Genomic DNA, 26,585 nt, shown 5'->3' with positions numbered 1-26,585 from the left:
TTAAATGCTACATTTGCATATACTGCAGATAAAAACTAACAGACTAAAAGAACTTCCCATTTTGATTCAAATATTTCCACTTGTTTTATAAGGAATATTATTCTTTAAAAAGACTATAAAGAGTCTGACAGTGTCCATGGAGGATATTATTTTCCTAATGTCTGTGTTTTTTAGTACTGCTGCTTAATTCAGTAATCTGCAGGCATAGGTTGGGACATATTCTAAGAAGCAACAAGTGTTGCAGCACTGGGTGTGTGTGTGTGTGTGTGAATACGTGTGTGCATGTGTGTGTACCTTTCAGAGAGAGCAGGGTACGCTCCAGGGAGCTGAGAGCAGTCTGTTGGTCTCCAGTGCAGATCTGCTGAAGAAATGTGTCTGTGTGATGATTCCAAAGTGAGCAAGCAAAGCTATAGATGCTTGATGCCAACTTAAAAAAAAAAAAAAAGCAGAGAGAGGGTCAAACTTTGCATAATAATTTGTTAACAATTTGAGTACATCTGAGTCAGTGTCAGAAATATATTTATTAAAGGGTCATATGAAAGTATTGCCGGAGATTTTACGACCAGCATTACTAACATTCAATTCTTATTTAATCGTGACAAACATCAAAAGAAAGGCCTAATATTTCAGCTTTGATATTCAGCAAGTTTTACACAATAAAAATGTTAATGTCCGAGTAATTTCTTAATTCATGTCAACTTATCAAAATATCAAAGCGAGAGTTATGAAATTGAAACTGTTATAAAGACGCACGTACATATTCAATGATGTAATCTCCAAACAAGTTAATCTAAGCAGGCTTCAGTGAACAACATCAAATAAAACATTTTGATATATTCTCATATTTACTTCTTAAAGAATTATTATTGAAGTAAATTTTCCACAAAATTATGCGATATGATCCGCTGACATGCTGCAATTTTTTCATTAATTGATTTCCAAACCTCCACAAAGCTAGAAGGTGCACAAGTTAATTTCTCTGTCCAAATATGGTCAAGAAAAGATGAAGTTATAACATCATGCATACCTCAGTGCCCACATGACAGGGACTTCCCTATCCCATGCCATAGTAGAATAAATTACATATCAAGCATAAAACGAATCAGTTGACTGCTGAGACTTATTGTAAATAAATTATTACAAAAATTTTTGGTTTGTCTATTATTTCCATGTAGTCTCTGGTATTTGTATATGATTATTTACAGTTCTGTAGCTATAATTGCAGAAGAGTTTTACACCTGCTATCATCTTCACCTGCCACTAATCTGCCTCATATTATTGGAATCCACATGAGATTATTAAAACACACTGCTATAACAACTCAATTATGACTGTAAGTAAAATATATGGACAAGATAATGTTTATTTTATAATGTTTACTATTCTGTATTTAGACGCCAATACTAATGGATGAGCTTTTTGCGGTTAGAATCAAAAGACATGGTCTTGGAAAATGATTCATAAAACTAAGTTTTAAAGTCATCTTCCTCAAATTTGAAATAGAACATTATCAGACGTGTGGCTTCGCTCCATTATGTTTATATGCATCAAAAAGGTCAGTGTCATTATTTCATATAAATATTTATGAGGAAAAAAAATAGCTGAACAATTTACAAAGAATTTGAGTTTTCTAACATTTATTTTTTCCATGACTTTTATTTATTGATTTGTGGTCTCTTTTCAAAAGATTATGCCTGTAATACAATGTGGGGATGAATTACATCCATTGAATTTTGAATATGTCCTATTAAGCTTGTGCTCAAAACAAGGGGGTGTACGTCAACAGGTTGGCAATTTTTCCCTTCAAGGGCATATTTTTAAAATTAATAACATTCAAAACAACACGTTATCCATTTATTCCAAACACTACGATTTAATCAATTCATTTGCATTTCTTTTTTCTATGCAGATTGTTTGAGGAAGATCTGCAGAATGAATTTCAACATGGTGAAATGTGTTAAAGAGAGTACTACAAAGAACTTTACTTTGTGAATATTGAGAGTTCAAATTTGGTGGAAATGGACCTGTCCATAACTTTAAATCAACATCATCAAATATCTATACAATTTGATATCTGTAGATAGCAGTTAATTGCAGATAATATCTAATCTATTAAACAATGTAAAAGATCATCATCAAAAAACAAGTTCTCTACAAGGATACAATCTGGTCTTGTCAAAGTCTTTCAACATTTTGAATGTTTCTGCTTTGAGCAATCTTTCTGAGCTGATTTTAGATTTTTTAATAAAAACAAATGCTCCATGTTTGCAATATTTGCCACAGATGTAAACTAACCTTAAACCTAACAAAACAGTGTCTGTAGAGGCACCAAATCTGTATATTATGCAACATCAATATAACTAGACAGGCTAAGAATAGACTATTGAAATGCATTTCCAAAGTTACCTTTAATAAAACAACTATTCATTAGTTATTTTTTATCCACACATTCTCCATTTCTATGGCTTTTTGCAGAGTCCCCTTTAAATTTCTATGAGTTCAGTGACTCTAAAAATAACATTTACATCATCTGTTAGACCTTTATAATCATTAGCAGATTTGTTTGAAGTCTGAACTGCTTCTATGCATTTTTGATTTGATGCACCTACTACACCAACTTTGATGTGCCACGGAAAGATAAAACCAGTAGGAGAAAAAAAAATAGTAGGGAAAGACGGGGCTAAAGGCTCCATGGGGTAAAAAGATGCTTTTTGATTTTCTCCCAAAACACTAAATAGCAATAAAATTACCACAACACATTCCTAAACACCTCTCTGTGACTATAGACTGGAATTGTTTCTTGTTCCATGCAAATTTATGTAACTAATGAAAACCCCTGAAATTTAACACATTTCATTTGAGACAAAATACTTGTTAATCTTTTTCAGTTTTGTTTAAAGTCATTAAATCAAACATTTTTCAATAACTGTCAATAATTTGGGGTAAAAAGCCCCCCTGTTGCTGAGGCTAAAGTCTCCATTAAGTGGGGGGAATAGATTTATGAACAATTTTCAAAGTGGGCTCACATTGACTCATCCAACCACAATAGAGATTAGTTTGTTTATAGAATATTTGAGATGTAATAAATGCCAAATATGTTGGAAATGAACAGGAAATGGTTTTCTGAAGTAGTTATTTTGAGCAAGCATCATCTTAATTTGTTACTCAAAAGCATCTTGGTGTCTCAAAATTATTTGCATTAGTTCACAAATTGTGCCCTATAACTATTGCCCCGGTACTGTATCTACATGATATCACTTTAAACACCCAAGGGGCCTTTTACCCCAAGTGAAGGGTAAAAGGCTCCCTTGCTACCCTGTTTTTATTTATTTATTTATTTTCCAAACAGAATTTTAATCAAAATAAACTTCTGTTATTTATTTTCACACAAATGATCTTGCGCCATAATTTTTCAATAAAAATAAATAAAACAATTTGATCCAGATACATTTTGTGACCAGAAAAAAAGCTAAATTTCCTTAAGGGGTGCCTTTAGACTTGTTGTACCTACTACTCTGCATAAGCTGCAGGATTACCCAAGAGGGTTTCTTCATAAGGGAGAAATTGAAATTTTTCACTCCTTTCACCCTTGTGGCTTCAGAGGATCTAGATGATGCTACGGCAGTTCTTTGATGATCCCTGATGTACTTTTGGCACCTGAAGCCAATCTTTGCACTGCACTAGTTTTGAGAACTCTAAAGGAGTTGCTGCATTTTTTTCTTTTGATCCTTATGTCACAAAATAAATTAATAGATAAATAGAGTTGATAAGACAGTCATTAAAAATATTAAAAGAGTACAGTTATAATATCACCAACTAATACGTTCTCAAATTCAGAGAGAATTGCATGTTCATTCTTGCTAAATCAGGCTGACACTTTGAGTTAGTTAAAAACTAGTATCCGTCAACATTCACTTAGCAGTACACAAATATTTAAATGTAGTATATAAAGAGGAAGCAGCAGTGATTCTTTTAGAACTCAATTCATTTTGAGTGTCACAGCATCAACATAAATCTCCTTTATGAGGACAGCCAAAACATAAATGACAACTCATAATGACAAAAAACAAAGCCTTTGGAACAAGCAAATGGGCCCACCAAACAATGATCTCTAAAGTAAAAAAAAAAAAAAAAAAACACACATTTCGATAATAGTCTTCACATAGCGGTCTCTAAATAGAGCCTTATTTCAAATTACAAATCATCCAGTGGATGGAGAAAATGCTTTATGTGAAAGCTTAAAGGGATAGCTCACCCAGAAACAAAAATTATCTTATAATTTACTCATCATCATGCCATCCAAGATGTGTCTGACATTCTTTCTTCTGGTGAACTCAAAAGATTTTCAGAAAAATCTCAAAACATCTTAAAAATAAATATTATTTTTTTCTTTAACAAAATTGAACTCTGTTCATGCTGGGATAATAATATGGATCAAAAGGATATTGTGGAGCTCATACAAGCTCAAGAGCATGATGTCACTAGGTTAAAACAAATGGGAACATATAAAATACTTAGAGATTATTAAAAATATATGTTATTTGTTCATTCAAATTTACACCATGATTTCTATGCTGATAATATTTGCACACAAATAATTTACTTTATTTTTTTGTATTATTATTATTATTATTATTATTAAATTAGAAAAATGCATTTTCACAAGTATCCTTTGGTTTTAGAAAAGCAGCTTATTCTACTGAAATATTACAGAAGGAGTTTGTCAGTAAGGTTATAAGGAAAGCAATTTGCAGTCCATACCAAGTACAGGCACACATCTACACTGGATGGGGCTTGGCCTCTTTATCACTATGACAACATGCCTGGATGAATGCCCATGAGAGAGGGATGAAAAAAGTGAAAATTTACAACTGGTTTGAGCTTACAGAAAGTCTGAAAATTGTAAAGTGCTTTGGGCATTAAAGGGTGCTAAAAATAGATATAGGAATATTCCACTTATCTGTTTGCAAACCTACACATACACTTTGACAGGTCTTTTCATATGGGATATTGGGTCAAAACAGGGTACTGAGAAAACTGAAATTTCAGTATTAGAAAGATGAATTACGAAGGAAAAAGATGGTAAAATGACAAGTTAGAGAGGGAATATGGATATATATTAAATTGAAAGTCAATTAATAAATTAATAAAAATAAACCCTTGCCTAACTGAAATCCCAATGAAAGGAAAATCAATATAACAGGAAGGCTGGTGTATAAATCCTCACCAGTGCCGTGAAACTAAGCATCACAATCTTTCAGTCTGGTCTCAACGAGAATACTTTCTGACTGCAGCGAGATAGTAACATACATCACACGGCTTTCTGATGGCTCCTCATGAACACTTCAAACACACTAGCAACTTGAGCTTTTTCAAACCCCAACCTGCATAAATTTCTTTCATAGAATACAAAAGGAGATCAGATGTTATTCAGCATGACTGCCTCAATCACCATTCTTCCACTATAGTGGAAAAAAATAAAATATTGGAAAAGAATGTCCCAAACATTCTGCATACGCACTTACTTGGTAACATCTACAGTGTTGTTCTCAATGTAGTCTACACTGCTCTCTGCTTTGTGTGTCCAAACTGGAGTCGAAAAGTGCAGTTATTAAATATTGATTTTCTTGAAGTAATAGTTTACCCCAAAATGTAAATTCTCTCATTATTCACTTACCCTGATGCCATCCCAGATGTACATGATTTTTAGAAGAATATAGAGCTCTGTCAGGTCCTTATAATGCAAGTACACGGGCACTCTGCTAGCACTTCAACAGTCCAAAAGTCACATTTAGGCAGCATAAAAGTAATCCATGCGACTCCAGTCGATTAATGAATGTCTTCTTAAATTAATCGATAGGTTTATGTAAGAAACAAGTCAATTAAAATGTTTTTAAACTTTAAATCGGCGCTTCCTTCCAGGGCTCTAATGGTGTTTGAAATGGCACACCTCTCGTGAACACTTACGTCTATCAATTTAATGCATACATTCTGTGATTTATTATACATAAAATAATGTGTTAAAATTAAAAGCACTTAATCATGTCCAAGGAGTCAAGGACCATACTATGGAATGTTCCAACAATCCAAGCAATTCAAGCTAGAAACACCACGTTTTCAGCAGGGGACAGTAAGACGAACTCCAGCTGTATATGCAATGCACAGCTGTACAGACAACAAACCACACTCAGGGTTGTTTTAGCCACAGCAAAAGATGAGTACCAAAACAAATTGGACTGAGCGCAAATCCGAACAGTGATCTCGAATCGTGTTTTTCTAAGTATAAAACAACGTTTAACTTGGCACAGGGACCTAAAAACGCTGGTTTATAAAGTGACGCAACTAAAGTGAGACAGTCCAAAAGCACCCGTCGACACATGTATATTGACGTGTCCTTAGAAAAGCCCTTATAATAAATATATATTAAAAGAATTTATGATTTCAATTGCAAAATGGATTGCTGTGAACTGCAGGTCTAATGTTCAATAATATGGACATAAATAATATACTGTGTTGCCTTCTAAAGCCACTTTTTGTACTGTAAAAGTAATGCATTTTATTTATCTGAATTGTAATTTTTATAATATAGATTTATAATAATTTAAATAACTGATTATTCATTAATAATTACATATTTAGTGTATTACTAAAACAACAACAATAATAATAGTCATTTGAGGGGCTTTTAGCAAATATTTATATATGCAATTAATTCATTGGAATATCATGTAATACATTTGATTTTAAAAATAATCAACTGACAGCCCTAAAAACTTAACATATTTCAAATATAAACTAAATTAATTTTCTTTCTGATCACATATCAAATCTAATTCCACATTATCATAGGTGTCTGCTTGTCAGTATCACTTTAACACCTGAGCTTTGATCATAGTATACTGCAGTTCTCTGGACACACTTTGGACTTGCTCATGCAACACATCATTTACACCACTGCAATCGCCATTGTATTTTGCCGAAGTTGAAAACACACACTCAACCTCTTATTACGAGCAAAACATTAGGAACATCTATTGAACTGATGGTCTAGAATTAAGGTAATATATGTTCACAATGGAATGGAGGGCAATAAAACAATTGGATTGGATTTCTATCTATTGAAAAGTATTCTTGGGAATTACATAGATCACATATTCCCATTTAGTTTTTGCACATTGCATTGTCAACAACTACATTTATTATCCACACCTTAAAAATGCATTTTCGAAATAGCTATGAAGCAGCACCCAGCCCTCCTTCTAAGCCAGAATCCATAGACTGCTAAAGCATGCAACTGTGACTGCCCACTTTTTCAGCTGCCTTGGTACCGGAGGCATTTGTCCCCATTCAATTTCTCCATTGGGATTTAAGAAATTCTTCAATAAGCTAGGAACCAGCCCAGAGATAAACCACAACATTACCAACTCTGATTTGAAGCAAAAACATAGGATTGTACATGGTACATGGGTCGGCAACCTATGGCACGCCAGCAACGGCAAGAGAGTAATAGACTATTTTATTTATATAAATTCTGCTCCCACATTCTAATCTACATCTTGATGTAATCGATCCTCGTGATCACACAGCGTGTTTTCATGAGCTAAATGGGAGGCTAAACAAAAAGTAAAAATGTGACGAGACTGCAGTATACCCAACAGACCCGTGCAGTGCGCTCTAGCCATTTGCGCATCACGAGCCGGCAGCACTTCACTTTCAGTTTATCGCAGGAGTAAACGCATCCGCATTGCTTCGCTCAAGCTGCGCGGATGATAGCCTGCATTCCGTGTTTCATTTTATTCTTTTTGCTTTCAGAAAGTGCAATAAGGAAAACACCACTACTAATCCTTCAGATTTCCAACCCAACATACAGGAACACCCACCTTAAAGAGAAAACAAACCCACACTGTGATTAAAAAGTCAATTCAAAATATAAATTTAACCTAGAAATACATTTTTAGGATTTTGCAGGTGCGATTCACTGAAAAGGGCTAAATAGTTGATCAGTGTGTGATGCGCAAATGGCTTGCAAATGCAGCACGAGTCTCGTTACACTTTAATAGTGTTTAGTCTCCCATTCAGCTGATGAAAACACGCTGTTTGATCATGAGGAAGGATTACATCAAGATGTAGATTGGAATGCAGGTGCGAAAATAATTTTGTGATCAGTAATCTGTAAGTAAACTTTTAAGAATAAAGCTGAATTCACACTGACTTGTGGCTTTTGTAGAAGCATCTACCATTGCTTTTAAAAATCTCGAAGCTCATGATATGTCCGAGTTGAAATGTTAATCCACTATGGATAAAAAAAAAAATAATTCTCTATGGAGAAAATGAACGGGATCTTCACTTTCAGAACCCTGCTTTTGTACTGTATTGGCAATAAATTGGCCATTTTATTCTCTGAAAGAATTCTCATTTTACAGAAAAAAAGGCACCTCAAGAATGTGTGTCCAATTTGTGTATCTGCAAAGATCCATTTTAAAAAGATACAACAATTTTTTTTTTACCCTATACTGCAAATGCTGTTTACATTTAGACAGTATTATACGTCCTTGACAACAGCCTAGCATCAAGTGAAATGTATTTACATTCCTAATCATTCAGGCAAAAAGCAAGAATGTAAGGACAGACGAAATAAGCATCTGAGTGTGCACACATCAAAATTAGGTTCATTGACAAGCATAACATATGCTTAATGTAATTACTAAATTACCATGGAAACGGTACAGCTTTTATCCTCATCATTATGATATAACAACATGTCTTGTTTTTCTGAAGAAAAGTGCATGCATATACAATCCAAATCATTACTGAGCACAGTATGAATAATGTTTGGAACATGAAATGACCATTAACAGAATAGCTCATGTCAAGCTGCAGGTCAGACAGACAGCTCAGAATAAACTAATTATTTGCTGCCTCTCCAAACTAATTTTGCACAGTACAAATGGATTAAACTTAAAGACAGTCTAACCACTTGATGGAAAACTGGAACATTTCAACGTCACCCTGAATTGACAATCAACCATCAAGCAATGAACTTTTTCCAAACAAATTTGCAGGCACTGACAGAGTGACAGAGAAAATAATCAAACTTGAAGGCAAGCAGAGAGGATGAGGAGCGCTCCCTATCCTAAAATTGAGGTCAGGGAAGTCTTATAAATTGTTGGTTTAACTCTGTGGTCAAATCTAAACACATGTGGAGTGCTCTTGGTGACATGATGATTAGAAATTCTTCACAGGGTGAAATTCATAATTTTATTAGTAGTGTTGGGATAACGTGTTACAAGTAATGTGCTTTAGCTAAATAATTAATGTGATACATGTCAAATTAGACCATAATTTCAAAGTTCAAAATGGTTACATGCTTTATTCTTTTTTTTATAATTTATTTTCTGAGAAATACAATAAATGGACATACACCAAATATTATCTAGTTCCATAATATAACAGTTAAACATCATTTGATAATAGTCATGTTTTCACTGAATTCATTATTACATTTTTCAATATGTTAAAACTGTTGCCGTTCTAAAGAGACAGGATTATCAGTGACATACAGAGTGCAAGTTTTCTTTAAGCCCACCTCGAGATTTACATTTAAAAACTTCAAAACGCTGATGGTAAACGAAAATAAATTCAAGTGGTTCAGTGGAATCCGGATCCTGTAATCGTTATCAAAATGTGGTTGTTGCCTCTAAGCAGCAACGGATTTGCTTTGCTCTGAAGCTCACAGGTACAGGCTGAAAGAATATTCATAATAAAAAAATACTGGAAAATTTGTATCTAAAGGAAATGTGTATACTCCGGGTATTCATAACTTATATTTGTAAATAATTTCATTAAAATGCATGCTCTATACTTGGAAGCACGTGTAACTTAACTTGTCCTCAGCAAGAGGTCACAATGTTAAACTGCCAAACAAAGTGTTTAAAAATGCAACAAATTCATAAATATATATATAAAATGAAAAGTTGGGATCCGTAAGATATCAAACACACAAGTAAACTTTAAATTATATTTTCCATAAACTCACTTTAAGTCAACTCCGTCAGATAGTTTTATAATCCTGAATAAATCAGGCAATGCCATGATCAGCTAAAACTCTGAGTACCTCTTTCCCATGTCCTGCTCAAGCTTGATATCTTTTCATATTTTAAATAAACAATGTTTAAATCTCTGCAGTCACAGCGTCAACATGTCAACTCCGTCAATCCAATGGAGATAATTTCTGTTAGAATTGTGGTATAAATTTTGAAACTTTAGTTGAGGTTATAGAGACAGCATTAACTGATGAAAAAAAATTGCTTCAGACTACAACACACGGTTAAGATGGTAAAATATTAAATTTTGTGAAAACAGAAAAAACAATTGATGGGATTTTATCACTTTATCACTTAACGACCCCTTAACTGAACCCCATTATTAAATAATTAAATACTTTACACTCTTGTTGGATGGATGAAATTAAAATAGTATGCCTTTTAGTGTGTCTGAAGGAGTTGACACAAATGACCGTAAGATTGAAAGTTATTAAGTGAATAAGTGTCAATTATCAGAAGAAAAAAAAAAAGTTTTTATAAAAACCCGTTTCCTTATATTGTTTGTTAGCTGACATCTATGTCTACAAAAACTTTATATCCATTTAAAACTAATTTTGCATAAATTAAAAACAATTTTTAACATGTTTTGTCCCTTATACCAAGAATCAGAGTACTAATATGCTTAATAAATAGAGTCTTATTTAGAAGTGTTACGATTCAATGTTTTAGATGGTAATCAATTTAAAACAACAAATGTAAGGAATTACACTCCAAACAGTAGGTGGCGCATGTCTATGCTTTCAAAGAAAAATGGATTAGTGTGGATCTGGCCAAATAGTCTCAGACAATTGACTTTGAGAAAAAGTAGCACCAAAGTTCCTTAACTCTTTCCCCGCCAAACACAGAATTTTCCGGGTATCCGTGTTTTAGGTGGCATACGGTAAGAAAGACCCGCACGCAAGATTTGAAAGAGTACGCAACTCTTTGATCAAAGAAACAGACTGCGATCGTCTCAAACGTGAAGTGGAACACCATACTAATACTAAAGCACTTGTTTGATAAAAATGCCTTTTTCTCAGCTTTTTGTCCGAAATGTTGTTTTTGACAAAACCTACCTCTGTTCAAGTGGCAATAAAAAAAGAACAAATGAAGATAAAATAAAATCGTTTTTTTTGCCTAAAAGCAGAGGCTCAGATCGTTATTTTGATATATAGCATCTTCATATATTCATGGAAGAAAATATTCTGCGGGCCATTAAATTTTTGCGAAAATCGTCAAAAACCCTGGCGGTGGCTGGCAACTTTTTTTAAAAACGCTGGCGGGGAAAGAGTTAATGTGTTAATTTAAAAAATTAAACATTTTTTATCAGTTACAGTCTAAGAAACCATGTGAAGTGTATGATACAACCAAACACCACTTTTGGTCCCTGCATGTCAACACTTGATATAAAATACTGAAGTCATGTCATATACAGTTAAAGCTCACGTCCAAAGGTTGGTCGGTCTGATTTCTCCCACTGACGATTTAATCTCTCCATTTTCTCACCTCAGGAATTTACAACATTAAATAGATAGCATTTACTATCTTCCTAAATTTTATTAGCAAATAAATCCCCAAAGTGCTTTAATACATACGGAAACAAATTGCTTCCATTGGTGGGTTGAGCAATGCAAATCCATCATCTTTATATTAGGGATGGGAATTTGTCATTTTGTCTACTCTGACTAATTACACGAGTACTCTCAGAGTACTCAAGGGGCAATTACATGTTCATAACACTCACTCTCTCTCTCTCTCTCTCTCTCTCTCTATATATATGAATATGTCTGACAAACATCTATGGCTGCTGCATTGCGTCTTGTTGTTCCAGTGTATCGTCTATTCATTATTATAGGCTGTTATTAAATACTGTTACAAAATGTACAAAAGATTGCATAATTAAAATATAATGCATCATATTTTGTCATTGTGATGATTCACTGCCCAACTCTGAAAGAATGTGCACAACGCATGTCTGTCTGTTCTTCCTTCAGGTTACCGTAGTAAACTTAGTAAGTGCACACTTACTAAGCCTGTCTGAACAGTATATTTTCAAATAACAGGAGATGCCATAACCATTGCGTTGAAGTTCAGTTTTGAAGAGGTTACATTGCGTTTCATTTAACTGCACTCTGTCTAGCTATTTGAAACACTTGCCTGATGTGTGTGAAAGTGTCCAAATGTTCGCTATTGTGAAGAAAGACGCTATGCTCTGTAGTGTTGCGGTGATTCATGAAACGTTCCATTAAACTCGGACAGTCTGAATTTCCACTTTTCAACTGAGGAAAGTGCAACGGAATGACACTTTATATCAGATATCTAACTTGGAATTTCATCGAGAAGCAGGTGTGTTTAGTCAGTGACAATCATTCACTTTTATTAAATAATACCCATTAATGAAATTTCAAAGTCAAAGTTCTTACATTAAAGTGTATTTAGCAAATGTTTTAGAGACAGCTTTTCAAAACACGGCTAATTACACTTGATTATTGTAACGATAGCATTGCAGCGTCATATCAGTTTGTTTGCCATGAGAAGTCTCTGATAATCAATGTACCCTTCAAATTCACAATATAATCAATCTCAAAATTTAAAATAAGCTCCCTCTTTGACACGTTTGAGTTTAGTTGTTAGGTAAGTGTCACTGGATTTTGAATTAAGTGAAAAGTCACATCATGCGTGATCACTATCGAGCATCGTTTTCATCATTGCTGCAACATCAGAGTACCTGAATCCTTGAGTACTCGTGCAATACCTACTTTATATAGTGTAGTAGTTGCATAAAATAAAAATATTTTGCCAGAACGTCAATGTCAAACTTTTCTACAAAGACAGGAGGGAAAAAATATGTGCTAATTCCTCATAATTCACAGAGGCTCTCAGTAAATTATCGTGATTCAACAGAAGACACTTGTTCTGTGCTTTCATTAGCAAGTAGAAATATTACAAACCTACATTACGAATTTTGCGGAATACAGTGCGCAGCTGCGGTTTACACACAATCCCCACCTCCAGAAACAGATTTTCACTCACTCACTCACACACAATTAAATATGCCTATGGCAGATGTTTGGCGCACAGCCTAAATAAGAAATGGCAGTTCGGGAGCTTTGATGTATACTGGGCCTCTAGACTTGGGGAGTTATCAACAGCAAACCACCTGGCATGTCTCCTTACAATACAACCACTGGAGAATTTTACTGAGCTTCATGGGCCTCCAAAAGCACGTGAACATATTCTGAATACCGAACGAAGCTGTGGGGTTCAGGCAGCACATAGTGCATGGATAAGCTGTCAGGGATTTCATATGACATATCTTTTACCAGATGGGGAGTGTAATGAAAACATGACACAACATCACTGTACCTGTAAACTGTTTTTGAACACTGATTCACACTGAAAGTGAAACAAAAACTCTTCAGACAATAAAGATTTTACTTAGTTTAATGCTAAATATAAGCCATCTGATCCTAACAATTGTGCTTTTATGCAGTGATGTAGTGTAGTCTGCAGGGTGGGCTCCACACTGCGACTATTTACAACCAAAAATAATTGATTGCAACAATAATTTAAAATCTAGTCACCACTGGCGACAGTCGGGTTGTGAGCGTCATCAACTTGTGAGTTATTGAATACATCTTTACAGCACCAGTGTGTATTGTGCCCATTTTTATTGTTTTCACCCATTCTGTTGATGATATGAGCTCGCTGCACTGCACGCAACAACAAACCCAGTGTAAGAGTCGTGTACAATTTACGCTTTTTTAACTGGTTCTTTTTCATGAATCACCCCAACAGAACCGAGGGTTTGGACTCAGGAGTTCAGGTTAGCAGATTGAATCAGATTCACTTTCTCAGCGAATCAGCCATCAGTGAGCTCACAAAAAAATATAAAAATAAAAGAATCCTATTTGTATTTCAGGCTTCTTTATAATTGGTATATATATATATACATATACATACATACACACATAAACATATACACATGCACGCACACACGCATAACATACATTAATATAAATCAATATAAACAAATAAAAATCAAGCTTTTGACACTTAGGACAATAGACCTTTTTCACTGACAGCGATGAAGTGTTTCCGCCTTATTTAGAAGTGTAAATATAGCAACATTCTATATGATATCATTCTATATTTTTAATGATGAATACAAGTTGATAACATAATTATTTGTGTTATATTACCCTGGAAATAGTTAAAAAAATTAATAACCACAGCTGCAAGGGAGTTTCGATTACAGCTGCTGAGATAGCGACAGTTAAGTTGGCATTTTCTCCCATCTGGTCTTAATCCACCACTCACTTTTTTGCCTTCTGGATAGTCATTCAAATGTAATAGTGGGGTTTTTCTTTTGCTCTTGGAGCAAATTCACCGCTGTCGAAGTTTTCCAGCAAATGTTTACTTCTGTGTTCTATTGGGCTCCAATGATGCAGTTTAGTCATTTTTTTAGTCTGGAGCCCTGGATATACAGTAGTACAGCATAATGACAATACAGAAGGTGTACATAAAAAAATAACTGAACAGCTTTGTAATAAAACAGATCAATGTAAATAATATAGGTCTAGTATAATAAATATTACATTCCCAATTTTGTTGGCTTGCTTTTCATTTCCCTACTTTTTGCTCTGCTCATTTGTTACCACTAAAGCTTTTTAAATAATCCTTACACTTGGCGATCAATAGCTAGAATGCTGGTTCTGACCCAAAATCGTACTTTTATTGGTGAGTTTATTTTACAAAACAAAAGAGACCGAATAAATATCTTACTTCTCAAACTCATATCATCCCCAGTATTATTAGGTCCACAGGAATGCATTATTTTGATTTAGTCTTGTTTGCAGGTGAGAATGGGTCTTTGGGTTTCACTTTCCAAATACAGAGTGCACGTATTATTACAGTACATATATACTGGGCAATGATTCTGACTTGCAAGTTATAGACTTGATTCTGATTTCCAATTGATTCCAATTTGTTATTCTTCAGTTTATTATACAACTGACCTTCTAACTTGGTACATCATGAATATATTAACTTTGCAAATGGAATTTTATCAGGGTTTTTTCTTTTGTTTTCTCTGTTGTGTTTGTTAGTAACTAAACCTACATTAAAAGGAATATTCCGGGTTCAAGACAAGTTTAGCTCAAATCAACCGCGTTTGTGGCATAATATTGATTACCACAAAAAGTAATTTCGACACATCCATACTTTTCTTTAAAAAAAAAGAAACAATCTTGGTTCCAGCGAGGCACAAAAAAATTTAAGTGAATGGGGGCCAATTTTTGAATGTTAAAATACTCACCGTTTCAAAAGTATAGCCACAAGACAAATGATATGCATGTAAACATGATTTTAGTGGATTAAATCACTTACTAACCTTTTTTGTGTAAAGTTATAGCCGATTTTACAACCCTACAATGACTAACAATGACGATTTAAACAACTTTACAGCTCAAATAATACATTCTATAAATGTATTCTTTTATACTTCTATAAAATTATTACCTTACATTTCTGCTTTTAAACCCTCTAAAAATGTTTGCGTTCACCATCATTGACCCCCCCCCTTTACTTCCATTGTAATTGTCTCACTGTAATCTAAATTTTAGGTTTTTTTTTTTTTTGAGGAGGAGGAATGAATTGAAATGTATTCTTTTGGTAATCAACATTATGCCACAAATGCTGTTGATTGAGCTAAACTTGTATTGAACCCGGAATATTCCTTTAATCACACATTTGACACATTGTGTCATGAATTCCAAATTAACTTCTGTGTGTATTCAAAAATGCCACATACTGTCGCTCCACCGCTGAAGCTCATTCTGCTTGAGTTAGTGAGTCATGGATTTCCTCTCAGAAACCTCAAGGCTAATCTGACGCTGACGGTGAGCCTTATGTCTACACAAAAAAAATCTGATCCGTTTATGACTACAGCTAATGACTACAGTTGCCATTTGGATGCTCAATTCAGTCTGCTTAGAATGCCCAAACTCACTGGCCAATAATCGATTTTTACTACAGTTAGCTTGGACAATGCTTTGAGTCACAATGAAAAGTCAGTTTTCTAAAGGTCCTTAAAGTCCAAACTGCATGTCAATATCTCAAATGCAACAGTTAAAAGGTGAAGTGTGGATTTTCTGTGCAACTAGAGTCACTTAACATAACAGCAAAAACTATGACTGTTGGCATACAGGTTTCCTGAATAGGGCTGTGTTGAAAAAATCGATTCACCAATTCTGAATCGATTTTCATTTTAATTTCAAAAGATCGATCCGTAACTCAGAGGATCGATTTTTTTTTTTTTTTTTTTTTTCACAAAATCACAGTTATAATAGGCCTACATTTTCCCCGTGAACTTTAACTTGAATTCACGCATGCGCGCAGGTGGAAGGACATTAAAACAACGAATATGGCGGTCAGTGACGTTAAGCAAGCGGTTGCTTTGAAAACTCCTGAAACGCTCAAAGCTCCGATCTGGCACCATTTCGGGTTCAGAACAAGAAATACAGAGAACGAACCAGTAACAAACAATCTGTTTACATTTGCACAGGCTTAGAACAAAAGTGTTCTTAAATGTTGAAATGTTAAAATAAAAAATAAAGGTGCATCTGAACTGTAGGAACTTTTTGGAAAATTCTTAATGTCATTTTAATAATACTTCAGGTTCGCGTCTAAATAATCGGTCTACTGCTGCTGATATACCTCTGCGCCTTCTGTCGTCTACACCAGTACAAGTTTGTGAAAGCAGTTGTATCAACACTCTGGAAGGGGATTGTTCTTTACAAAGATCAGTACTCCATTAATTTGCAGTTGAATGTCTATAATAATAGTATCAATATGTTGCATAACTACAGTCCTGTAATTCAGGTAACAGCTGGAAAAAAAAATGCTTTTTTCAAAAACGCTTATCTAAATCTCGAAGATCGGATCGAATCGAATCGAATCGAATAATGATAATCGATTCAAGATATTGAGAATCGGAATCGAATCGATTCTTGAAATTTGAATCGAAACCCAGCACTATTCCTGAACAATCTCCACCTTTCTAACATTGGTCAAAAAACAGATCTCTCCTCAAACTCACGCCATTGGTTGACCCAATGTTGCTGTGTCATGCTCAAACAAATGGAGCAATGTTTGTATAGTGCCACATAGTCAGTGTTTACACTTTGGAAACAAATCAATCAACCAATGGCTTATTTAGAGCAGTCTCTGTATGTTAACATAGGATAGGATTTTTTCTTCTTTAAATAATCTTTAAATAATGATGAGATTAAAAATGGTAGATTCTGCCAAGAGATGTACAGTACAATATCACCCAATCTCTCTATATAACAAATGTCAAACCAAGGGACATTTATTTTAAAGAAAAATAGCACAAGCACACATTTTGCAGTAAATTTGATAAATTTCAAATTAGATTAAAAAAAAACAATGTTCAAAATTAGGACAAATAATTATCTGGACACTTTTTGGTTGTGAAATGTCAGTGCAACTACACATTTTACTCTTTAAGGACACCTGTGTGAACTTGAGGGGAAATGACTTCATACATCCAATAAAATTACCTTGGGATCAGTTGTTTAAAAGTAATTAAAAAAGTGAATCACCATGAAATCATCATTTGTTTGCAGAGGCCGCTTGGTTTGATATTATGTCATCTAATGCAACATAATACATTCATTTTAAGAGTCCAAAAGTGTCCAAATATTATGGGGCAACTCTATATATTTACCACCTTAACCAGGTATGCAGGTAGAAATAATTTAAATATAAAAAGGCATCTAAAACAGAAATGGCATACGAACACTGCATTAATTTGATGTTCAATGTGTTAAAAGGAACTCTCCATCATCGACTAGTAAGCTTCAGAAGATCTGAATTCGAGGGTCAAATGAAAATTATTTCTTCATGGAAGCTCTTATCTGTGTTGTTCTATCCGCCAGTCAGAACCTCAGCGAAATGCAGAGGAGGGGAAATGTGATACAGCTCGAGGTCCAAACATCTGATATTTCACACAGGACTTCTCATCCATCTCCTGGGATGCTCAGTGAACTGGGGCAGAGTGTGTGCTTGAACGCAGCTTAACAGTGCCTCCTAGAGGCATATGCTGGTAAATCAGGACAAAGGAGGACCGATACTCAGGGAGATCATTGAGAGTGACTTAAAGCTTCTCTCCAGTCAGGGAAGGGAAAAAGAGGATCGGGACAATAGACGTAGCAGGGAAGCATTAAAGGCTCTGTATAAAAGCAGCATCAACACAACCAACCTCAATGTAACATGCTCAGCAAGCACACCAGAATACATTGAATGTATGGAAGATATGGCTAAGTGCCACCTGTTTTCAGTCTTTAAATAGCAATATACATACACATTGTTGTGTAATTTGGAGTATCCATGAAACATTTACTAAAAGGAGCTACAATCAGCTTCCTACTGAGCCCTAGACACTGGACGTGCTTTAACACGTCAAAACACCTGGATGTTTATAATTAATAAAGAAAAGAAAAATGCAACAAAGATACCAAGTACAGTGAGTATAAATACAAGAAGTTTGATGGGGCTTTACTCACATCCTGAAACAGTCTTCTGTCAGTGGCGAGGCGTTTGGAGGCCAGAGTCTTGGTGACGTGGTAGAAGGTGAGCAGAGCTCTGTGCTGTTGAAGGCTGTCCTGAACTTTCACAGACTCCAGCAGAATAGGGATCAGCTCGGGCCACTGTCGAGGACAGTCCAGACGTGCCACTTTGGCGATCAGCACTGCTATCTGTGTGGCAATCTGCAATACAAGACGTGGCAACATCACAACAAAATCCATTTCAAATTCACTTTAGCAGGTTTCACAGCCGCCTGTGAATGTATCAATAACCCTTCTAAATGTGATCTGAAATGTGAATTGCTCCTTTTCAAACATGGCTTAAAACATTATGAGACTTCAATTAACCATTTTAATTAACTTAATCCAAAATGCATAAATACAGAAGAGTTAACACCATAAAAAAAAAGAAAAAAAAAAAAAAAAGTAGGGATGGGACCATATGGTTCTCTCACGATTCAGTTCGATATCCGATATGAGGTTTGCAATTCAATACAATCCCAATACAAAATTTTAGCAAAATACATATAATTTCTCATCAAAAGAAAAAAGTTATTTAAAACACAATATAATTGCCCAAAGTTTAACTAAAAAGAGTTGCTCATATACCTATATACATTTCTCTATAAGAACAGATCACACACATATAAGCTTACAAAAAAGGGTGGGTACATTCAGGCTGATCAGGTGCAGAACAAGCAATAGAACTGAACAAAACCTATCCTGAAAAGTGTGTGAAAGATATATATTTTTTTTTTATAATTTGTTTCTCATCATTATCACATTCTACAAATTAATATTATATATAATGAAAAAGTATATATAATAATAATGATATGAGATATCACTGTTTGAAATAATGTGTACAATTTACAACATTCATTTGTATAAGAAACGCTTACAAGGAAGTGTCACGGAGTTTCAACGTGCATTTCACAGTGTTCTGGTTCAGCAAACATCAACGAGAATCTCTCGGTCTTTTAACGCATCCATGCTTAGTGAGATTAAAATTTATATTTCTTTTTACATTTTTATCTGACTGTAAATAACAAAGGATGTTAAGGCACATTATTCAATGAAAGTGGAGTCGCCTCATCTTTGATGGACACACATTACACAGAGGAAACAATGCCCAAGATGAATTTCTCCGTTAGGAGACAATAAAGGCTAATCAATCAATCAATCAATCCGTTTTAATCTCAAGCACTTTTCATCAAAACAAGGCGATTCTGCAGATATTCCAGTACTTAAATTTATAAAAGCTAAATTCAAGCACTTTAAGCACTTCAAGGACCTTGCGTGAACCCTGCAAAGTGTAGAAAAAGTGCAGTAGTGGTAAAATAGAGCGATAGAGAGATTATGATGTTTGACGGGCCATTTCATTTATGATTACATGGACAGAAACAATATATTGTTTTATAGCACGATATGGTTCGTAATTTTTTTGGTTCTATATATAGAAATTTTATATCTAATGCCATCCCAATTAAAAAGCACTTACAAATCAATGAAATCATCTTTTTGACACTGTAGCTTTAATGCTTGAAGACATTTTATATTTTGCATATTTTGTTTGGAACAGCACATGCTTAGAAAACACACTGTTGAGGCAATACAGAGAAACACTGGCTCTTCTAATAAAATTACAGCAAGTATACTGTTATGTGCATTTGCATTTAACAGAGTTACAAGAGTCTTAACCATTTGTGTGCTTCTTTGGCAAAGTAGTATCTGAAACATCATCTCAGTAAAGCACACACAGTGCAAATTATACTGCAATGTTTTATCCAATTAATGTTATGTCTAATTACTAGGGCTGGGGGGAAAAAAACAGATTCTATTACAAATCACAATTTTTGAACCAAACCATTTTAAAATCTTCTCCCTGATGAAAATATATATTTTTTTAATAAAACATTTTTAAAAACATGTTTATCTTAATGCAACAATGATTAATAGAAAAAGATATGACCCTACATTTCTGCAGAGTTCCACACTAACAGGTTTTCTGTCTGAGAATTTTTATCTTTAATTCTGTACATGTACAGAAGTGTAATGCACCGCTACTGTAGCCAGCAAGTGCCGTTTGTTCACTGTCTGATGTTAAAATACTTTGCTGTGAACAATGTTCCTATTATTATGCATAATCTAGTCATTTATTTGAGTGGTGTTGTGGAGAGTATTTGTCAGAAGTCACCCTGCAGATTTTGTCAGACACTGCTTTAATAAACAGTTTAGCTGCAAAAAGGCTCATCAAACTGTTGGATGCCGTAAACTAGGCTACGTGTTGTGCCCCCGCAATAATCTAACAGCCAGGGTATTCATGCTTAGTGTCGGGTAATTTTGCACATTTATCCGCCACTGTCGACAAGAAATGCCACTAGACACGAAGAGACACATGCTTGAGAAAACACACTCGATTATATTTTTATGAACGGACAAAAGAAATGCCGGCGACTCACATGTCCGATTTGCTTATTTGTTCAGAAGTTAATTTGTGCTCCTGTCTCGCGGATCATGTGCAAATAGTGAATTCTCACTTTTTTCTTTGTCAGTCATCTGGGAGAAATTTGTAAGACTAGTCTTGTCTATGAGGATGCTGCAAAGGATCTCAGACTATCTCAGGATGCATATGCAAATAACATGCAATGATATCGGGACTACAGTTGAGCTGTCATGCGTGTCATAATTCAGTACTGCCCCAGAAATGGTTCTTGAACAAGTTTCCTTTTACCATCCAGATGTACAATGCACAATTATCATTATGATAATAGCAATAGCCTATGGTAATATATGTTATATATTATTTACTAAAATAACTAAATTAGTTTGATAACCCAAAATGATTTATTGTATATATTTATTTGTGGAATACAAATGGACATAATGTGACACAAGGGTTCCTTTGCAATAACTCGCCTAGCTCTGAAAAGCACTGACTGGTCAATTGATTGTTTTAAATTGGTAGTTTTTCACATTTCACCCTTTACCTGCAAATTATATATTACAGAGTGAAACAATGTGTCATTTCAGGCTCAACTGTACTTTGATAGACATTTCTTTCTGAGAAAAAGCAGTTTTTCTAAGAACTACTTTTTTATATGAAAACATAAAATCCCAATACTTACAGAATCGTAATATCGAATCAGCAAGAAAATATGGCTATAAAATCAAATTCCAGGCCCTACTAATTAAAAGTTAGAAATGCAGTTAATAAGTGATAAAATGTTAATATAAAATTGTCAGAACATTTTTTATTTAATCCTTTTATTGATATAGAAGTCATTCTCTCATGGGGACAAATAAATCAATGAATAACAAAACAGATACAGAAAAAGTGAAGTGGAAATTGCAAAACAATTTTCATATTGTATTAATTTGTGTAATTTGCTAATTTTTAGTGTCCCATCTGGAAATAACAGCATTTGTGTACTACATCTACTTTTCTGACTAATGTTTGTAAGTCTCGAGCTATTAGTGCAGTGTCAGCTGTGGTTTATAATGAGATAGGACTTTTAAGCCTATAATTAATTTTCATATGCATGGGACGTTACTCCAAAACAAGAATTGAGCACAGTCATTAGGCTATGGTAAAACAACGGTGTGTTAGACCAGGCCAAATAAATTACCCTATCGACTCTAGAATACAGAATGTATTGCCTTATTTATATACAGTGCACCCAGAAAGTATTCACAGTGCTTCACTTTTTCCACATTTTGTTATGATACAGACTTATTCCAAAATGTATTAAATTCATTATTTTCCTCAAAATTCTACAAACAATACCCCATAATGACAATGTGAAAGTTTGTTTGAAATCTTTACAAATGTATAAAATTAAAAAAAAAAAATAAAAAAAAAAAAAAATCACATGTACATATGTATTCACAGCCTTTGCCATGACACTCAAAATTGAGTTCAGGTCCAACCTGTTTCCACTGATCATCCTTGAGATGTTTCTACAACTTGATTGGAGTTCACCTGTGGTAAATTCAGTTGATTGGACAAGATTTGGAAAGGCACACACCTGTATATTTAAGGTCCCACAGTTAACAGTGCATGTCAGATCACACACCAAAACATGAAGTCCAAGGAATTGTCTGTAGAACTCCGAGACAGGATTGTATCGAGGCACAGATCTGGGGAAGTGTACAGAAAAATGTCTGCAGCATTGAAGGTCCCAATGAGCACAGTGGCCTCCATCATCCGTAAATGAAAGTTTGGAACCACCAGGACTCTTCCTAGAGCTGGCCACCCGGCGAAACTGAGCGATCGGGGGAGAAGGGTCTTTGTCTGGGAGGTGACCAAGAACCTAATGATCACTCTGACAGAGCTCCAGCGTTTCTCTGTGGAGAGAGGAGAAACTTCCAGAAGAACAACCATCTCTGCAGCACTCCACCAATCAGGCCTGTATGGTAGAGTGGCCAGACAGAAGCCACTCCTCAGTAAAAGGCACATGACAGCCAGCCTGGAGTTTGCCAAAAAGCACCTGAAGGACTCTCAGACCATGAGAAACCAAATTCTTTGGTCTGATGAAACAAAGATTGAACTCTTTGGCCTGAATGGCAAGCAACATGTCTGGAGGAAACCAGGCACCGCTCATCACCTGCCCAATACCATCCCTACAGTGAAGCATGGTGGTGGAAGTATCATGCTGTGAGGATGTTTTTCAGCGGCAGGAACTGGGAAACTAGTCAGGATCGAGGGAAAGATGAATGCAGCAATGTACAGAGACATCCTTGATGAAAACCTGCTCCAGAGCGCTCTGGACCTCAGACTCAGACCTTAACGACCCCAAGCGCACAGCCAAGATAACAAAGGAGTGGCTATGGGACAACTCCTTGAGTGGCCCAGCCAGAGCCCAGATTTGAACATCTCTGGAGAGATCTGAAAATGGCTGTGCACCGACGCTCCCCATCCAACCTGATGGAGCTTGAGAGGTCCTGCAAAGAAGAATGGGAGAAACTGCCCAAAAATAGGCATGCCAAGCTTGTAGCATCATACACAAAAAGACTTGAGACTGTAATCAGTGCCAAAGGTGCTTCAACAAAGTATTGAGCAAAGACTATGAATACGTATGTACATGTGATTTTTTTTGTTTTTAATTAAATTAGCTAGTAGCTAAATCTGGTGCAAAGCATCTCTTCTCTTGTGAGATTAATGTTTTTGTGCATGGTCCCTGACAAATAAATGAATAAATAATAATAAATAATAATACATTTGCAAAGATTTCAAACAAACTTTTCACATTGTAATTATAGGACATTGTTTGTAAAATTGAGGAAAATTTTGGAATAAGGCTGTAAAATAAAATGTGGAAAAGGTGAAGCACTGTGAATACTTTCTGGATGCAATGTACAATACCATTCAAAAGCTTGGACACAACTACTCTTTATTATTACTATTTTTTACATTGTAAAATAATAGCAGCAAATCTTTGCTTTATATGTTTATATTTCATTATCAGTTATCATCATCATCATATATTCTCCTTAGTTTAATCATGGCTTGTGTCAAGAAGGTAACACCTAGGCAGCCAAAATTTAGGGGTAGGGCTTCAGTGGGACTCCTATAAACACAATTAACACTGTGTGCGAATGTTACTTTTTAAACGTAACCTTTAATCATTCATAACTACCAATAGTTGCATCTAAAAATGATGTCCGGTGTTATTAAAGATGTAGATTCAAATCCATGTGTCATTTCACTTTATCTTGTTCCTTTTTCCAGTAATGATTCAGACTTTATTAGAATACTCAAGGGGTGAATTCAATGTCTCCAACATTGCTTAACACATTACATCACAGACTTTCCTTATGAGCTCTTCGACTCCAGGCCCACTGATTTTCCAATGGAATAACAGATCAACCCCTCACTCCATAAACAAAAGAATTTAATAGCAATCAATTAGGACTGATCATTCATTTTGTTGAGGCACATCAATAACCGGACAGATAGAGCATATCATAAGAGAATGAATGCCGTTTCTCTTCGTGTGGGGAGTCTGTGTGCATTTTGTATAATGTTTAATTGTACACACACTGACCTGGTTGACTGGTTCGTTAAAGTTGGTGATGAGACCTGCACGGAGGGACGACTTTTCTTCCTCTGAAAGAGCACTAAAGAAAGAAGAAAGTGAAATTTAGTGTATACGATGGAGAAAAGGATAGTCCCTTTCAGTCAATGTACCAACTACAGAACAATTAGAATCAAACTATTTTTAATTAAAGAGACCACAAACACATATTTAAAGCAGGTTTTTAATTTAAGGTTATGAATCTAAAAAAAAAAATTATAATAATTATCAAACTTATTGGAACATGTCCATAGTTAATGTGATGAACTTCAACTGTGGTTACTCTGCTATGACACCTGTGTAAACTTACCTGTGACGAGGAGGGTGGGGCGGGCCGTGACTACGCATGCCCGGTCCCCAATTGGGCTAAACAGCCGAGGAGTGGGATAAATGTGGCGGAACGCGGCAGTTCGGGAGAGAGAGCGCCACATGCAGCTGCCATGTGTGCATTTGTGTTCTTATTAAATATTATTTTGACTGTTCAGCCAGTTCCTGCCTCCTCAGTCACATTTCCTTAGAACCAATTGGTTAAAAATAATTGCAAAAATTACTCAGAAAGGTGAAGTTAGTTCTGAGAAAATCTAGATTTTTTTTATCTGATGCAATGGCATTCATACATCTGCAAGAGTGACTTAAAGAAAAGGGAATAAAAATAAATAAAAAAATAAAAATAAGATGTACAGTTGAAGTCAGAGGTTTACATACACCTTTTTCACAATTCCTGACATTTAATCGTAGAAAACATTCCCTGTCTTAGGTCCGTTAGGATCATTACTTTATTTTAAGAATGTGAAATGTCTGAATAATAGTAGAGAGAATTATTTATTCAGCTTTTATTTCTTTCATCACATTCCAAGTGGGTCAGAAGTTTACATATACTTTGTTAGTATTTGGTAGCATTACCTTTTAATTTGTTTAACTTGGTTCAAATGTTTTGGGTAGCCTTCCACAAGCTTCTCATGATAAGTTGCTGGAATTTTGGCAGGTTTGTAGGACTGCCTTATGGCCAAACAGATAAATTTTTGTTCCATCAGACTAGAGGAAATCTCTCCAAAAAGTAAGATCTTTGTCCCCATGTGCACTTGCTAACTGTAGTCTGGCTTTTTTATGGCAGTTTTTTTTTCCTTGCTCAGCACTCTTTCAGGTTATGTCAATATAGGACTCGTTTTACTGTGGATATAGATACTTGTCTATCTGTTTCCTCCAGAATTTTCACAAGGTCCTTTGCTGTTGTTCTGGGATTGATTTGCACTTTTCGCACCAAACTACATTCGTCTCTAGGAGATCCTCCTTGAGCAGTATGATGGATGCATGGTATTAATACTTGTGTACTATTGTTTGTACAGATGATCTTGGTACCATCAGGTGTTTGGAAAGTGCTCCCAAGGATGAACCAGACTTGTGGAGGTCCACAATTGTTTTTCCTGAGGTCTTGGATGATTTATTTTGATTTTACTATGATGTCAAGCAAAGAGGCAGTCGCTGTCATTTTCTACATATTGAGCGCCATTTTGTGGTCCATTCTGCATAACGCGGCGGCTCATTTTAGCTTATCACAACCTATTCGGCCTGTTTCGCGGCTGACCCACCGGCCCGCTCGGTTCTCCCGATGGCCAGTCCACCCCTGATTGGCCCCAAAGTGCTTCGGCCAACCGGGAAAATGCCAGGTATGCCCGATTATCAGTCCAGCCCTGACTTAAACCTAAGTGTTCGAAAACTTCTGTTCGAAGACTTTAAATGTATGCCTACAAATTATAAACAGACTCTTTCTGAAACTTCTAGAATAAAACATTATCCATGATTTATTATTTTAATCA

At 35.2% G+C, this 26,585-nt stretch overlaps 1 protein-coding gene across 3 annotated transcripts in view; it reads right to left on the bottom strand.

Annotated features, from left to right (window-relative positions):
* Positions 1-26,585, bottom strand: part of ipo11 (importin 11) — a 180,953-nt gene that overhangs the window by 139,870 nt on the left and 14,498 nt on the right. For 2 of the 3 annotated variants that reach the window (XM_052107933.1, XM_052107934.1), the window contains 3 exons: positions 24,739-24,811; positions 18,671-18,874; positions 295-427 (listed from right to left, as the gene is read on the bottom strand). In XM_052107933.1, coding sequence (XP_051963893.1) covers positions 295-427; positions 18,671-18,874; positions 24,739-24,811 — 410 coding nt within the window. The remainder of the gene's footprint in view (positions 1-294; positions 428-18,670; positions 18,875-24,738; positions 24,812-26,585) is intronic. The other variant, XM_052107935.1, reaches the window with a different exon arrangement.

This window comes from Xyrauchen texanus, chromosome 37, assembly GCF_025860055.1.
Source record: "Xyrauchen texanus isolate HMW12.3.18 chromosome 37, RBS_HiC_50CHRs, whole genome shotgun sequence".
Lineage (NCBI taxonomy): Eukaryota > Metazoa > Chordata > Actinopteri > Cypriniformes > Catostomidae > Xyrauchen > Xyrauchen texanus.
Note: the sequence above shows the minus strand (reverse complement) of the source record. Positions and strands in the feature narration are given on the sequence as shown.